General features: G+C 40.4%; 1 protein-coding gene across 17 annotated transcripts in view; it reads left to right on the forward strand.

Annotated features, from left to right (window-relative positions):
- The window catches only part of PTPRM (protein tyrosine phosphatase receptor type M), an 847,035-nt gene that overhangs the window by 679,279 nt on the left and 152,614 nt on the right, over positions 1 to 15,142 (forward strand). For 10 of the 17 annotated variants that reach the window (XM_065534197.2, XM_065534199.2, XM_065534200.2 and 7 more), the window contains 4 exons: positions 1,364 to 1,515; positions 4,954 to 5,028; positions 5,259 to 5,285; positions 10,307 to 10,494. In XM_065534197.2, coding sequence (XP_065390269.1) covers positions 1,364 to 1,515; positions 4,954 to 5,028; positions 5,259 to 5,285; positions 10,307 to 10,494 — 442 coding nt within the window. The remainder of the gene's footprint in view (positions 1 to 1,363; positions 1,516 to 4,953; positions 5,029 to 5,258; positions 5,286 to 10,306; positions 10,495 to 15,142) is intronic. The other 7 variants (XM_065534198.2, XM_065534201.2, XM_065534202.2 and 4 more) reach the window with 1 other exon arrangement.

Consider the following 15,142-nt stretch of genomic DNA (forward strand, 5'->3'; position numbering starts at 1 on the left):
TGATAATAAAGATTATCCATATGGTCTTATGTTGTCACTGCCTTACATTGCATTAGCAATCACCTAATATGGGTGTGATTTTGATTATGTGGCTCGTTTTAAATTCTGTATCCTAGGTCAATCAGTGTCAAGATGATTTACTAGAAGGAGGTGCGGTTTTCTTTCGTAGATGCTGTTAGGTGCTTGGGCACAATTAGAATATTTTAGAGCATAGTATTTTTGGTATTATGGTGCTGTGGGTGTTCTTAAACATTCTCACTATATACCTTCTCCTTAAGCGTCTCTAATTCTAATCTTCTCTGTCTTGGGTACATAAAACAATGTCTGGTAGCAAGATCTATAAAAATTCGTGTTATCTGTTTATTTATGTTAGTTTCCCTTAAGGTCTTCCGGCTTTTGTACAGGTGTCAGTAATTTTAGCTGTTGAGTTTTAGATGAAGACTTTTGTACAAAAGTCTTCCGGCTTTTGTACAGATGTCAGTAATTTTAGATGTTGAGTTTTTGGTGGTCAGTGAGCAGGATGCAGAGGCCAGGATTAACCTATGTCTCCAAAAGAATTGGAAATCTCTCTGCCTTTTTTTCATTCTCTTCCACTGAAAGAGGGAACAATGAAGTCTCATTCCTGCTGAACTTTCCAGGGAACCCAGCAACACGACGTTTTTTAACCTTCTGCTCTGTGGGGGTTGACAAAGCTTGATGGGAACTAATCTGGGTTCATTTGGGATTTGGGACAGGGTAATAGCCTTTTGAGAATTCAGTACCTTCCCTTCGATCCTCCTGTGGCCTGAGCTCTCTGAGCTTTGTAGGCTCTGTGTAAGGTTCTGCTCCCTGTATGCACATACTCCAATTATACATTCTTGACTCCTCACCCTAGTTCTGTTCTTTAGTTTTAACAATGTGCCTTTGAGATTCATCTGTTATTTCATGTTTGCTTGGAAAATATTTACTCAGGGGAGTCTTCTCCTTGACACTGTATATGATGATGTTGACAATGATTTCATAAAAACTTAATAACTCTAGGAGTGTAACAATTAGCAGATTATGATTGTGTTGTACTAGAATCATGCGTCATTTTAATCTAGCTTATAATAGGAGACACAATGTTTTAGGCTGTGGCGTTTTATCTTTCTGGTTGTTTGGGGTTTTTTGTCTTGTTTTGTTTTTTGAGGATAGACAGTACCTATCTTTCATCTCTGTCTGCAGCGTGGCAGAACGCTTGCTACAAATAAGGCACCATACATCCATCTCTGAATGAATAGGATTAATTCAGTAGATGCTATTCCTGAACATCTGTCCGTATACATGCCAAAGCTCCGTATCCCATTCAAATGCATGCCTACATAATTGAATTCTTTATCCTAAGGAAACTGGCCAAGAAGCGGAAAGAGACGATGAGCAGCACCCGACAGGAGATGACCGTGATGGTGAACTCAATGGACAAGAGCTATGCCGAGCAGGGCACAAACTGCGACGAGGCTTTCTCATTCATGGACACGCACAATCTGAATGGGAGATGTAAGTGTATATGCTTCTTGGCTTTTAATACATCTCCTTGGTTTTGCAAGATTTCCTTCTTTTGAGGAAGAAGGCACCTGCTTCTCATCATCCTTCTTGTTGTTTAGATCCCATTTGTAAACTCTCCAGCTATGGAATTACACACAGGAAGCCTGTTATAAAAACAGTTCATCAAATGGCAGTAGCAAGTTGATTGTTTATTTGTTTAGCTGACAGGTTCTGCCTTTATTATAGGGCTGTTAGTGGCGATTAATTAATTAAACTGTATTTCAGCTTCACAAGCCTTATACTTCACACCGGGTGTGTAAACCAACCTCAGCTACTGCCTTCCCGTACCTGTGATCCAGGTAGAAGGCATTATTTTAGGAAACTAGCAATTAGATTGATTATATCAAGCACAAAAGGAGTAGTTGCTTTGTCCCTGGTAATCTTCTTGGAGACCAGACGGAGGCTCCTCACTCTGTGGTTTAGGGGACACTTTGGCGAGCTCAAGGTCGGGGGTTTCTTTACTGTGTAAAATCTGTGCATCAGGCCTGAGCTGCATAGCCAGGATTCTGGTCAGCATGGGGATGGAATTAAAGTGTAGCTATTCCTGTTACCAGAAAATGGTCATAATATTCATAAAGGCTGGTGGGCCTTGTGGCTGTGAGGAGCACAGAAGTGGCATCTGGGGTGGGGCGACTAGGAGCAGTTTGGACAGTGTGGGCTTGTGTCCTGATACCCACTGTGGTCAGTGTGGTACTGCAGCTCCCTTCCACTCCTCTTCCAGATCACAGTGTGGTCAACGCACGTGCCTGTCCCTGAGCTTTGTGTTTCTCCTACACACTGCTAATTCGGTCTCCGAATTCAGTCTCATATTTTTCTGCTTGTAGTGGCTGCAGTTGTCCCACGTTATCCTCCTACATCAGTTTGTACTACACGCACACATGGCCCAGTGGAGCACGCACAGGTGCTGCTTTGGCACCAATGGGCAGGGCAGCAGTGTTGCTTTCATCCTTGGCCTTCTTTCTTTACCGTTTCTTGTCATTTTCAGTGCAGGCAGTAGAAGCTGTGGGGTCTCAGTGTACCCAAGCTCCTTCCCATTTTTTCATAGAATTCTCTCTGCTTTTTTGTAGCAGATATTATGTTTTTCATTTAAAAATACATACGTATAATTTATTCAACTGCCATAAGAAAGCAACCTATAATGTATTTGTTGTGGGCCGGAACTGGAGAAGCCCTTTTGACCACACGCAGGATTAGAATGTTTGTAGTAGCAGGTGTTCCTAGAAAGGGACCACACAGATACGTCCTCATTTTCCAGTATAACTCATTAATGTTCCAAATCTTCTATTTCATGGTAAAATTCCTCAAGAATCAATTTACTTGGAATCACTCACCCCAAAAGCAAGAATCTTCTTTAGTTGTTCTAGGTGTTTGAAGTTTGAACAGCAGAGAATATTCACTTCTGGACAGGAAGTTTAATTTGGCAGTTACGTTTTTGAAAGTGAATGTATGTGTGGAAATCCAAAAATGTTCATGTACAGAGGACTGCCACAGAGGCCAGTGGAGCTTCCACAGCTGATTGGCTATTAGACGTTATTTTTTGCCTCCCTTCAGTAAAGCCAACAGAAGGAACACAGCAGTAGACTTTCCATTTTCCTCCCACTCTAAGCAATAAGATCTCATCAGTTCTCATCTGTCGGGAGCAACCTAGAGGTAGATATCGTAATACTCTCTTAATGTCTTTGAAATAAGACAGCAGTTTCTGGGGAGGAAAACTTCAGGAAAGATGTTCCTTAGACCACCAGGCTGCCAGCACCACACCTATGACAAGTATGGGTATGCATGAGATCTTTCAGGGTTGGGAGAAAGTGCTGGAAGTTGTGAAGTGAGCAGTTTTTAGAAATGAGACAAGGGGAAAAATGAAATAGGAGAATTTAAAAATAAACATGACCACAGTTTTGAGAGTGGGGATTAATCTCTCCAGCAAAGCAAGTATGAGTTGCACTATCTGCTTTAATATGCTGTAAAAAGGGGAGAATAGATACAGACAGTGGGAATGGGTTTAATTTTTATGCTAGAAGATGAAAGTATTTTTAAAATATTTTAACTGGAAGGTGAAAATAAACACAGTTATTTTATATCTGCTGTGCACATCTTTACCAACCACATAAAAATGTCTGCAGGTAATAAAAAGGCTTTATTCTCACTGACCCTGGCATATTTTATTGATACTCATTTTTTTCATTCTTACTTTCATCCATTGTGCTCTTTTTCCAGGCTTCTTACCATAAACATGCATCATAAGTATGATACATTTCTATTTTATAAAATACCTGTAAAATGGCAGGCAGCCTGAGTTCTGGTCTTTGTTCTGTCATGTACTGATTCTACACTTTAAAAATATAAACACAGGTAAATGCACTGTCCTAAATGGACTGCTCCTGGAGAGTTAAAATATGTTAATATGTCATCGGAATAATTACCCAGTATGCACAGGGATTTGGTCATGCTTCCCATAAATATAATGGTATAATTGTGTTTTAGTGTCCTGATCAGGAACTCAGCATCAAATAGATCATGTAACTACATCAGAGGAGTTACGATTTAGACTTAAGTTTAACCACCTTGAGCAACTTTCAAGTCTTTATACTTTAATGAAATTAAACTGTTTTAAAAACACTAATCAGTTAATACATTTGAAGAGGATTTTTTTTTTTTTTTTACTTAAAAAAGCATTTATTCAATCAAGGCTCTGTCAGCCATGAAGAGAGTTTTAAAATGTCTCTTAAAAATAGGAAATATCCATTTTTAATGAAATCAGATAAATTGGATGGGATTGACTGTCCTGCTTGATAAAAGGGAGGAAGAGGAGGTGCAATAATTCAGTCTTGAATGTTTCAGAGGAATATTTTAAAGAACAGCATTTTTGTAAGGATTTAAAAGACTAAGGAACACGCATGGAGCACCACCTTTATTTTTCATAAAGCATTGTGGAGTGTTCTCTGCATATCCAAATATGAGCAAGGAGAGAATTTAGCAAACTACGGGAACATTAACATTGGGAATAGTCTCCAAAAGCCATGTGTAGACACATTCTTCTACTTTTACTTGTAAAATTCAGCTTGGCCTGAGAGCAGATTTCTATAAGCAAAGGGCAGAAGTCAAAACAGAAGTCTGATGAATTTCTCTATCCAAAATGATGGCTGTGGTTGTGGGCTTTCTCTTTATTTGTGGGGTAAGAAAAGTCTTTAAGTTGCAAAAGGTTGCTTGTCTTCTAAAGGACAAGTAAGTACTGAGAAACATCTGGGAATGATGATATTTCCCACATAGACATCAGTGAGTCCCAGAGTCACCCTAGCTAGCATGGAGTCACCATGGGTGGTCTCAGAGCATTGTGTGTTCAGAGTGTGTTACCTGTCTGCTGCCCCTGACCAGCCTCTCTTTTGTTTACAGCTGTGTCTTCACCATCATCCTTCACAATGAAAACAAATACACTGAGCACGTCGGTGCCTAATTCCTATTACCCAGGTAACAGATTTTTCCATTGTCTCCTCTGTGCTCTCTCCTCAGCAGTCAGATTCAGTCCGCCCTCTCTCTGCTATCCCTGGTGCTTGAGGGGCTTACTGTGTTTGAGATGTTGTAACCTAATGCTTTTCTACAGCTTTCTATGCGGAAAACAGGGGTGGGCATTCATCAATCATTTACTGTTCTTTCTCTTTTTACTTTCTCTGCATTGACCTGCTTACGGTGTATGACAGACCCATTTGTGCCAACTGCAATTTTAGGTGAGAACATTTCCCTTTACCACAGTTTATTGCAGGAGTAATTTAGAAAGTCAGTGACCACTCTGTAGGAGATTGGAGTTTTAATTCTGTATAATGCAGTGATTATAAGCACTACACGGGGGAGGTGGGTGGCCTGGGTCATGGAGTTAAAGGAAGAAAAGTCTTCTCTAAACAGTCACCATTAATGAGGGGTTTGCTGCATGTGTTTTGGGGATGATACCGACGGCTTCAAATGAACACTCTCAGCTCCAGTGTTCTCCCCTTCTGTGTTCAGAACTTAAAGTTAGGTCTGATCCCAGGGGAAAAAACAAGGTGTCACCACTCAGCTGTGTACTTTCCAAGAGCTGAATTCTGTCTCATGTGATAGTCATAAAAGTGAAAATAGCTTCTCATTATTTTCACTTATTGCTAAGCACTAAAAACTTCAATTTTAAAAATAGCATTTTTCTAATTATGCCAAATATTATGCAGAAAGATGATCACAATGGAATTTTGGCCCCCTACTCATCCTCAGTGCCACTCAGGGTACCCGCCCCCCCCCCCCCCCCGCCAGCTTCCAAAGTGTCTGTCACACAGCGGAATTTCAAAGGAGCTGATGATCTGAACAGCAAAATGACAAGATGGCACTTATAATCATACGGTTTATTATGTGTCAGATGCCACTAGGAGTGAACTAAGATGTTAACCCGGTGGGGCAGAATGCATTTAAAGTATGAAATATTCCCAGCAGGGGGTTACAGAAAAAAATCCCGTTTGTCCAATATAAGAAGGGCGAGGAGAAAAATGGCATTGCCTGGCTGTGATAACCAAACAAGCATGAGCTGCTGTTGCATTTGAGACGCATAAATAACCCGAGTGTATCACGGCTGTGTTCTCTTTCTACTACTAACCTTTCCGAAAAGGAGCACAACAAAAACGACTTCAAGGTATATAACAATTCATTGTAGCAAGAGTTCCATCCTCAATTGTTCAACTTCTCCTTCCTAGTTCACTTGACAAGGGTTTATATCTTTGCAACATAATTTTTTCCCCCTCTGCTTCTCTTTTCTCTAAGTTGTTACGATTTTTGTATAGAAGGTAATTTTTATTTTCCTAGTGGTGTTCTGTGGGCTTAAGTAAGTTTGTTGCCTATGGAAAAAATGAATTAAGAAGTTTAAGAATGGATATAAAACAGAGTTTTTAAATTTGGCATCATTCGGAGGGCTAACAAAGCCCACTAAACCCTCCCCACACACACACTTTTAATACCAATTAAAAGGGAAAGAAAACTGCATTTTATTCCTTTCATAAGTGAGGGGCACAGGCTAATCTTAGGCACCAGAACAATGTAATCTACATGCAAATGGCATTTGCAGAATCTTTTGATAGGCGAAGATTTGCGATTTCTTTATGTGCTGTGGCATTCATTCTGAGGTTCCTCTAGTAGATTTTCTGACCTTGGGGGAGCTGTGAGTGGGGAGGACTAAGATGTGCATTGTCAGAAGGAAGAAAATGTTCAGATTTCACAGCAGGATTAAGATAAGCTTATTAAATAAATATTCTTTAAAGTCGCTGCTTTGTTATTATGAACATTAATTACATCTTTTAAAGTTGATTAGGTTTCTTTACTGAAAGGGAATCACTTGGACAGACAATTCAAGTAGCAAAAATGATGCGCATTGTAAAAAATAAGTCACCCAGATAGACCAATAACTGTTATCATGTATAGCTTATATAGATACCAAATGGCGGTACTTGGGAACTGCATTCCTTACATGTTACTTGGTGCAAATGTGAATCTACATATTGAGTAATAAGGATTGGTGAGGTTAGCACTTGAAACCAGGGAAGAATATAAGATACATATCTACTCTGGCAGTTTTGGGGGATAGTAGCAGTTATAATTTACGCAAAGACAAGAAGAAATGTTTTGCTGTGAGTCAGAGCTCAGCACAATTAAATTCTCTAGCACCTTCAGCTTTACCTTTCTCGTGCTAAGGTGCCCATCCCTAATGTATAGAGCTGGAGTATATCTTTATTTCATTTGCTTGTAAAAATATAGATGATTAAATGGATGGATGGATAGCTGGCTGGCTGACTGGATGGATGGATGGATAGACAAGACAGATACAACCTACCCTACCTCAAAAATATTGCATCCGTTTCAACATAAGGTTTTCCAGCTAGTTTGTTAAAAATTCAAGATAATTCATAAAGAATATAGGTAGAATTAATTTTCAGTTCTTAGAAAACCATCAGAACTATTAGTGAGAAGCTTTATTTCTAATGTGCTCTTCTGCATTATTTTTAATTTTAAAAAAATGTTGAGGCTGAACACTATGGTGCAAGCATGTAATCCCAGCACTTTGGGAGGCCAACGCGGGAAGGTCGCTTGATGCCAGGAGTTCAAGGCCAGCCTCGACAACATAGGGAGACCCCCATCTCTTCAAAAAATAATAATCATAAAAAATTAGCCGGCATGGTGGAATGCATCTGTATTCCCAGCTACTCAAGAGGCTGAGGCAGGAGGATTGCTGGAGCCCAGGAGTTTGGGGCTGCAGTAAGCTATGACAGAGCCACTGCCCTCCAACCTGGAGGATGAAGAAAGACCCTGTCTCTAAAAAAAATATAGAAAAAAAAATTGTTGATGGGTAATTTTTAAACACATAAAGGAAATTAATGACCAATAATATATTTTATCAATAATAATTCTTTTTTAAGTTAGAGAAAATTACTAATTTTAGTGGAATCAAGAATATCTAGTAGTATAAGTGACCCGATTTCATAGCAGCACACAAGAAGCCTTCTATTCCCTCTTCCATATGCATGTACTAGATAATAGGGCTCTTCTTTCAGGGACTTGGTAGTGTTTAAATGCTTCAAGATGTGTTCCACGCTAGTAATGAGGCCAAGATGGCATAACGCAGCACAGGATCATTACACACAACAGTGACAGTGGTTGTAGCTCTGTGGATCTAAAACTTCCAAGAATACGTAGCCCTGGGATCAGAGCATTGCTAGGATGCTGGCGTGTCCACGTGAAGGACCCAAATCATTTATGGGAAGTTTAGAAGGTCAACCCACCATGGAGGGCATGTTAATTATGTTCATCCCATAAGATACAAAACTGAGAGAACGAGAGAGGCACAGAGGGGAAACTAATTAATGTTCCATTTATTTTAGTATAAAGAACAGAACTTGCTGCTGGAGTAGCTCAAAGCTCAAGAGATTCAGTACTTCAGCAGGGTTCCTGTATCCCAGTTTATAAAGCTTGGCAGTTGCCAGCAAGCAAATCTGATGTGAAAATTTCCAGGTTTATTTGTAACTATTAAAATGGGAACATATGAATTGCTAAATTTCAAAGCAAATCCAAATGAAACAAAAATCATAAAATCAACTTACCACCCTTTTTTATTTTGTCTTTGTGTCTTTAGCCACGTTGTAGTGATCCAGGTGCCATTTCAGCAACAGCAACATAGCTACACACTTGTGTACCACCTTTCATACCATGCATCCCCAGGTGCTTTGCGATTCAGATAGAAGTGAGGTTTCAAAACCAGGCCCTGCTAATCAAGCACCCTTGGACTAAATTTTCTTCAGAGCTGAACTTCTCAGTAAAAAATAAATAACATATGAATAACTATAGCTGAATTCCCTATTGATATACAATCTGGTAACTTTTAAAACTTGAATATATCTTTTATATGTTTTATATAACATTCTCATTTTAAGTGACTTTAGCATTATATTTTGACAACACCCATCCTCAATCATAAAACTGCTAAAGGGATTCAGCATTATAATGAGTTAACCTGTAGAATATGGAATTCTTAATCTAAAAGCATTTCCCTGCATAAGACATTTTTAATAGGTACCATTTCTGCAGTTCATTAACCTAATTTTCTAGTAGGCATCCATTAAAATAGAGCCTCTTTAGGCTTATTTGACCAAATTTTGACATTAATTTTATAGTACAATTTGGTTGACTTGTTCAAGAAATTTAAATGAGAAATTGTGTTGAATACAAATAAGACTTATTTAGACATTACTTGGTTCATGGGGGATGAAAAGCAATTATGCTAATTTTAACCTCCTTTTTGTTATTGAGTACTTAAATTCAATGCTTCCATCCTAACGTGATGGAAGAATTGAGGCTTCGCCCTCTGACCACCTCTGAATAGAAAACTTAACTGGAAAGTTAGAGCATAAAATAAAACTACCTGTAATTATGCACGCAGTACTATTGCTTATGCCCTGTTTCCTTTTTCTCCTCCTTTTTTCTCCTGATATGTATCTTCTTAAAAGTGCCAATAAATGGTAAGTTCCCCGATTCGCCCCATGGAAGAGTTGTGGAGGGAGTGGGAGTGTGTGTCTTACTGGTAGATTCTGACGAAGCCAGCTGGTGCTGCTCTGTGCTGGCGTGCATGTTTGCCTTTGTAGAACATTCCATGTGTGATGTGTTGGTCCACAACATTTTGTCAAGCTTTCTGATACCAGAGCATGCAAAGTGATTCATCAAAACGTTATCCCCACCAGGTTCCCTTTTATTTTTCCACTCTTCTTTGATTTCATGTATTAAGTCCACATTTCCATTGCTAGCTTTATAAGCCACACCATTTTGTGCACTTTTATTTTGCTCACAGAACATTTGTGCAGAGTTTATTTATGTCATCATACGAACTACTGAACTAACGTTTCAAAGAATACAAGGCTGGTTTTGCACCAGGTCTTGATGAAGTTTCAGGTTGAAACTTTAACAAACTTTAGCACTGGAAGGCTAAAGGGCTCTTCTCAATTAGCTTTGTGAAAGCAATATATCGTTTGGACTGCTTTGTAAAAGAAAGATTTCTGCGCATTCCTATGAGTATTGCCAACCCCATTTAAATTTCTAAACATTTAACTTTTCTTTTTTGCTGAGCCATCATAGGGAATTTTACAGCCCTAGGTGAGGGGATGCCAGGAGCCAGCTTCTTAGCATTCTCAGTGATGCCGACATAGCTCCCTGGCTCTCCCTCATTTTCTCCCTGGCCTTCTTTTCCTAGATGAAACCCACACGATGGCCAGCGATACCAGCAGCTTGGTGCAGTCCCATACTTACAAGAAGCGGGAGCCGGCCGACGTGCCCTATCAGACCGGGCAGCTCCACCCCGCCATCCGGGTGGCAGACCTCCTTCAGCACATCACACAGATGAAGTGTGCCGAGGGCTACGGCTTCAAGGAGGAATACGAGGTGAGCACCAGCTCTGTGCCAGGGCTTTCCCCTTCCTTCTTGGACTCCATGCCAGATACTATGCTCCCAACTCAATCGGAAAGCCAGAGGAACTCCCCAGCCCTGAGAAATGCCAGAAAAAGACGAAGTACGGTTGTCCCTCGGTATTCTAGGGGATTGGTTCCAGGACCCCAGCATATGTCCAAGTCCCGGAGTGAGCCCTGTGGAACCTGAGAATCCAAAAAGCCAGTCCTCCAGATCCATGGGTTTTGCATCCCAAGGATATTATCTATATTCTTTTCAATCCGCATTTGATTGACTATGCAGATGCAGAACCCTAGGATATCGAGGCCGACTGTATTTTATCCGTGGATCCACTTTCATCTGATAGTAAAACTTATTACCAAGTTCACATGTATTACATGGAAAAAGGAAGAATGCTTTGCCTTTTACCTTATTCTGCACAAATATACAATGAAAACAAATTTACCAGGGTCTCTTCCCCTCCCCATCCTGTTTTTTTTCTCTTTTTTTCTTCTTCCCTCTCTCAGAATTAAGTTTTAGTTCATGTCTCCCTCCCCATTCTTGATCACCTTCCTTGACTTTTCCTGTAATTATGATATTAAATCCTAATGATTTTGTAGTCATTATCTCAGGAAGAAACTGTCCACTTAAAGCAATTATAGACCAACCAGCAATGTCATGTGGTGGAGATCAGACAGCAGTACAGGGACTGGCTATTGTCATGGCAGTGACAGCTATTACTGTCCAGCCAGCCCAGAGAGCATGCCACTGTCTTGGGCTCTTGTGTGGGCAGCTGTCAGGGACATTTCTGAGAACAATGATATTCTCCGAATATATAAAATATAGGGCTTACCCCTTTCACACCCTATGCCATTAGTTAATTCTGTTGGAAGGTCATTCAAGAACTGAAGAGAATTAATTGATCGAAGAAGTCTAATTCAAAGAAGCATGCCATCCCTTGAGTGGGTGGTGTGGGGCACAGGAAGCAGGACAGGAAAGTTGGATTGCTTTTTTATGTTATTAAAATCAGTCCGCAGTCATTGATGAAGATAAAGTAGCATGCTTACTCAGAGTGAAAATAGGATTATGTAGACAGGTGATTTTTGTAAACCTTAGAATGTGGTTCTGGTCTCATATTCACCTAACTAGCTCAGAGTTGGGAGACATCTTGTCTGGAATGAGAGTATTTTTGAAATCTGTTTCTACCACCTGGATAGTCTGTGAGTTTCAAACTCTGTTTCTTCTCTTCTTGGGGGCACACTCAACATCACTTCATTTTATGCCCCAGCTACTGCATTGTCTTGAGTTTAGCTCTCTTTCCAAGCTTGATCATCAAAGATTCATTACAGCAGTCAAAGCAACACATGGTACCACTGTTGGCTGAGCCAGTGCTACACTTCTTTTAGGAATAAGGCTTTGGTCCAAAGCAGACATAGACACACTTTGCCCTGCTAACATGTGCATCCTGGTATATTACCAATGACCTCAGTTCAGAAGGCTGTGAAGCCAAAGAATCCCATCCAGACCATGCCCCAGAGTTTCATTGATGTCCAGAAAATATTTTCGGTTGAAGTTCTGCATTTTAGCAACCCTGAAATTCCTAGATTCATCTTTAGCAATTCAGTGTGTAAATTCAGTGAAATTGACTGCCTTTGCATATTTCCTCATGCACTTTTAAAGTCTAGCTTAGGAATTAATAGGATTAAGAGTAAGACTTCCAAAAGCTTAATATCGTATGAAAGACAAAATTAGGTTATTGAGAAAATATAAGCCTAATGAATAGGGATGACGTCTAAGTTCTATCCCATATTCTGAATGCTGCAGATATTGCTGAAATGTTTATTAAAGATGTTAATGTCAAAGAGATTAGTTTTAGGCTCAAATAACAATTCATGAAATAACCTGAGCCCAATTTTTCATGAACTGTTTAAAAATACCTACTTCCTATAACATGCTATAGACAGTGCATATTTGAAAGATGTAGAAAATGTTTCCCATTCAGATCTTCTGAATAAATATGATTTATAAGTATAAATTGAAATATTGCATACTAATTTTAACCATATTCTGACTGACAACTAATTTAGTTGCCAAAATAAAATGTTGTATTCATTAACTACTTTGCAGAGAACTTTTCTCATTTCAGCTATTCTGTGATCAGAGCGGACTGCTAAAAAGTGAATACTTTTAAACCCTAAAGCCATTGTTAATATAAGAAAAAAGAAGGAAAGGAAATAATGAACAAAACACATATACTAGAGATGAAATCAGGAACAGATGGGAAGGAACTATTGGGAGGAGTATGAAACGAGCAGTTCTGTTAGGAGTAATCCCGTCACTGAGTGCTGTGCCCCTCGTGCCGCCCTCCTGGAGGGATGCTGATGTTGTCGTCTAGTGGGGCAGATGACAGGGAAGTGAGGAGTGGTGATGGTGGGCAGGTGTGCCTGTGCCATGGCTGCAGGGAGAAGGGGACGCCCCTAAGAGGCGTGTGTCATGGAGTGACATGCTCTGGTCTTGATGGAGGCACTGCCAGGCTTCTGGGAACTGGTCTTGATGGAGGCACCGCCAGGCTTCTGGGAACTGGTGGTGGAGTGGAAGGTCCCAGACTGCGGGTCCTCATATGTCCCACTTTCTCTAACCCCAGGGAGGTGTTACTCTCATGAGAATCTGGAAAATCCTTAAACAGTTATTTTTTTGAAATTCATTTAGTGTTAAGACCTCTAACAAAACAGACCTCTTTCCGTCACGCTGTAAAGTCTGCATCCTTTTCATTAACACATGCCCAGAGTCAAGAGTGTTGAGTGCTAACTGGTGTAGTGGGAGTCTCTGTGCTACTCAGAGAGGCCATCCCACCCAACAGATACTGAGAGGCTGTGGTTTGGAACACAGGCTCTGGCACCACACTGCCTGCATTCAAACCCAGCTCTGCTGCTTAGGTGTGTGACCTTGGGCAAGTCATCTAACCTCTCTGGGCCTCAGTTTCCAAATCTATAAATAAAATAATGATGGTATCAATCTCAAAAGGTTGTTGTGAGGAGTAAATCATTTTAATGTAGGTGCTAGAATTATATCTGGCATATAGTAAGTGTTCATTTGAAGTGTTAGCTAGTAGAAGAAAAAAAATACTAATGTATAATAAGATCCAAGAGCAGAAGTTCACACCATGTTCTTTATAGGGAAACTTTGTTATGCTGAAGTTTCAGTAAAACTCTCATCTCTTGTGCATAGCAGTCTGAGGACAGAGTGAGCCACATGTTAGGACGGGGGTTAGACTTTTGCTTCATCTCCAGGGCTGGATAATTTTCTTACCATGTACCATATATCATCAGAAATTCCCGTTAACAAGTAACTTACAAACAGATAGACTAGACTGTATGGATTAAGAGTTTAAGAAGTGAGAAAATAAATTTTTAAAAATATATGCTGTCATGTATTATTGCTGTAATAGTATTTCCCTATGTAAGTTGGAGAGTCCTGAGGAATACTATAACTCTAGACTGCATAATCCTCCTGACAAGTTATTGGTTGCTGCGTTGGTGTCTTCGGCAAGGTAGGATTTGGGGAAGAGTTCAGTTTTACCAATCATACGCTGCATGTGGCACCAGGGATACACAGGAGAGCTGCTCCTCCCTGTGCCTGACGGGGAGGCTGACAGGGCAGGAAAAGGCAGCTGGGTAATGACTACAGTTTGTCCAGTCAAACCCTGCACCCTCTAAGAGAGATGCGCAAGCATCCTCTGAAGGCCAGTGGGGTCACCTGAGCCAGCCAAGAGCAAGGATGACTTCTCTCCTGGAAGATGAGTGGGAGTTGACCAGGAGAAGGTGAAAGAGGGTAGCAGTCCAGGTAGACCCAAAAGCAGGAGAATGGGGTTTTCTGGGGAAATGGCAGGAGAGCTATATGCCTGAGTCCCAGGAGGGCTGCTCTGTGGATGGATGAGGATGGTCAGGGCTCCCATCACCAAAAGCACCTCCTGTGTCACACTGAGAGGTTTGGACGTCATTTTAGAAGCAGTAAAAGAGAAGAAAGACTCAAATAGCCCGAGTCTCATTCGTGTACTTGGATGGAGAGCATTTAGTCTGAACAGCTCAGTTTTAAAATATTATTTGTATGAGGCATACAGGCAATTGCTTAAAAGGTAGTACCCCAAAAAAGTGAAGGAGAAAGGGAATGTGTGTTTTCTTTAAAAGTTCCTGGTATTCAAAAATCCTGTGGAATGCTTGGCTTCAAGACTTGTTGAAGCAGTGAATTACTTCAGTACTGAAGCATCTTTGGGGATAAATCTAAAGAATGGCTCTGGTAGTCGCTGTGACTGTAATCATCACATCAGCCTTTCAGGTCTTCAATCTGTGTATATCAGGAAATGCCAGTCATTTACGTTGTAAAATATTTTTGAAGTAGTGATGTTCTCTCTGCTGAACAGGTTTCAACCAATTCTTCTTTATTGTTTTCAAGACAGTGGTGTCTCAAAATTGGCCTAAACACAGAAGGATTCATTACTGATCAAGCAGCTGACAGAAGTGTGTCCAAACAAGAGCAGACCGTGCGGTGGGGATGAGATGGAGCAGAGCTCAGTGCAGATTTTTTATTTGATTTTGTTCTAACTAGATAGTCATATGGCACCTCTCACCAGGGAGATGCAATAATT

This window comes from Macaca fascicularis, chromosome 18, assembly GCF_037993035.2.
Source record: "Macaca fascicularis isolate 582-1 chromosome 18, T2T-MFA8v1.1".
Classification (NCBI taxonomy): Eukaryota; Metazoa; Chordata; class Mammalia; order Primates; family Cercopithecidae; genus Macaca; species Macaca fascicularis.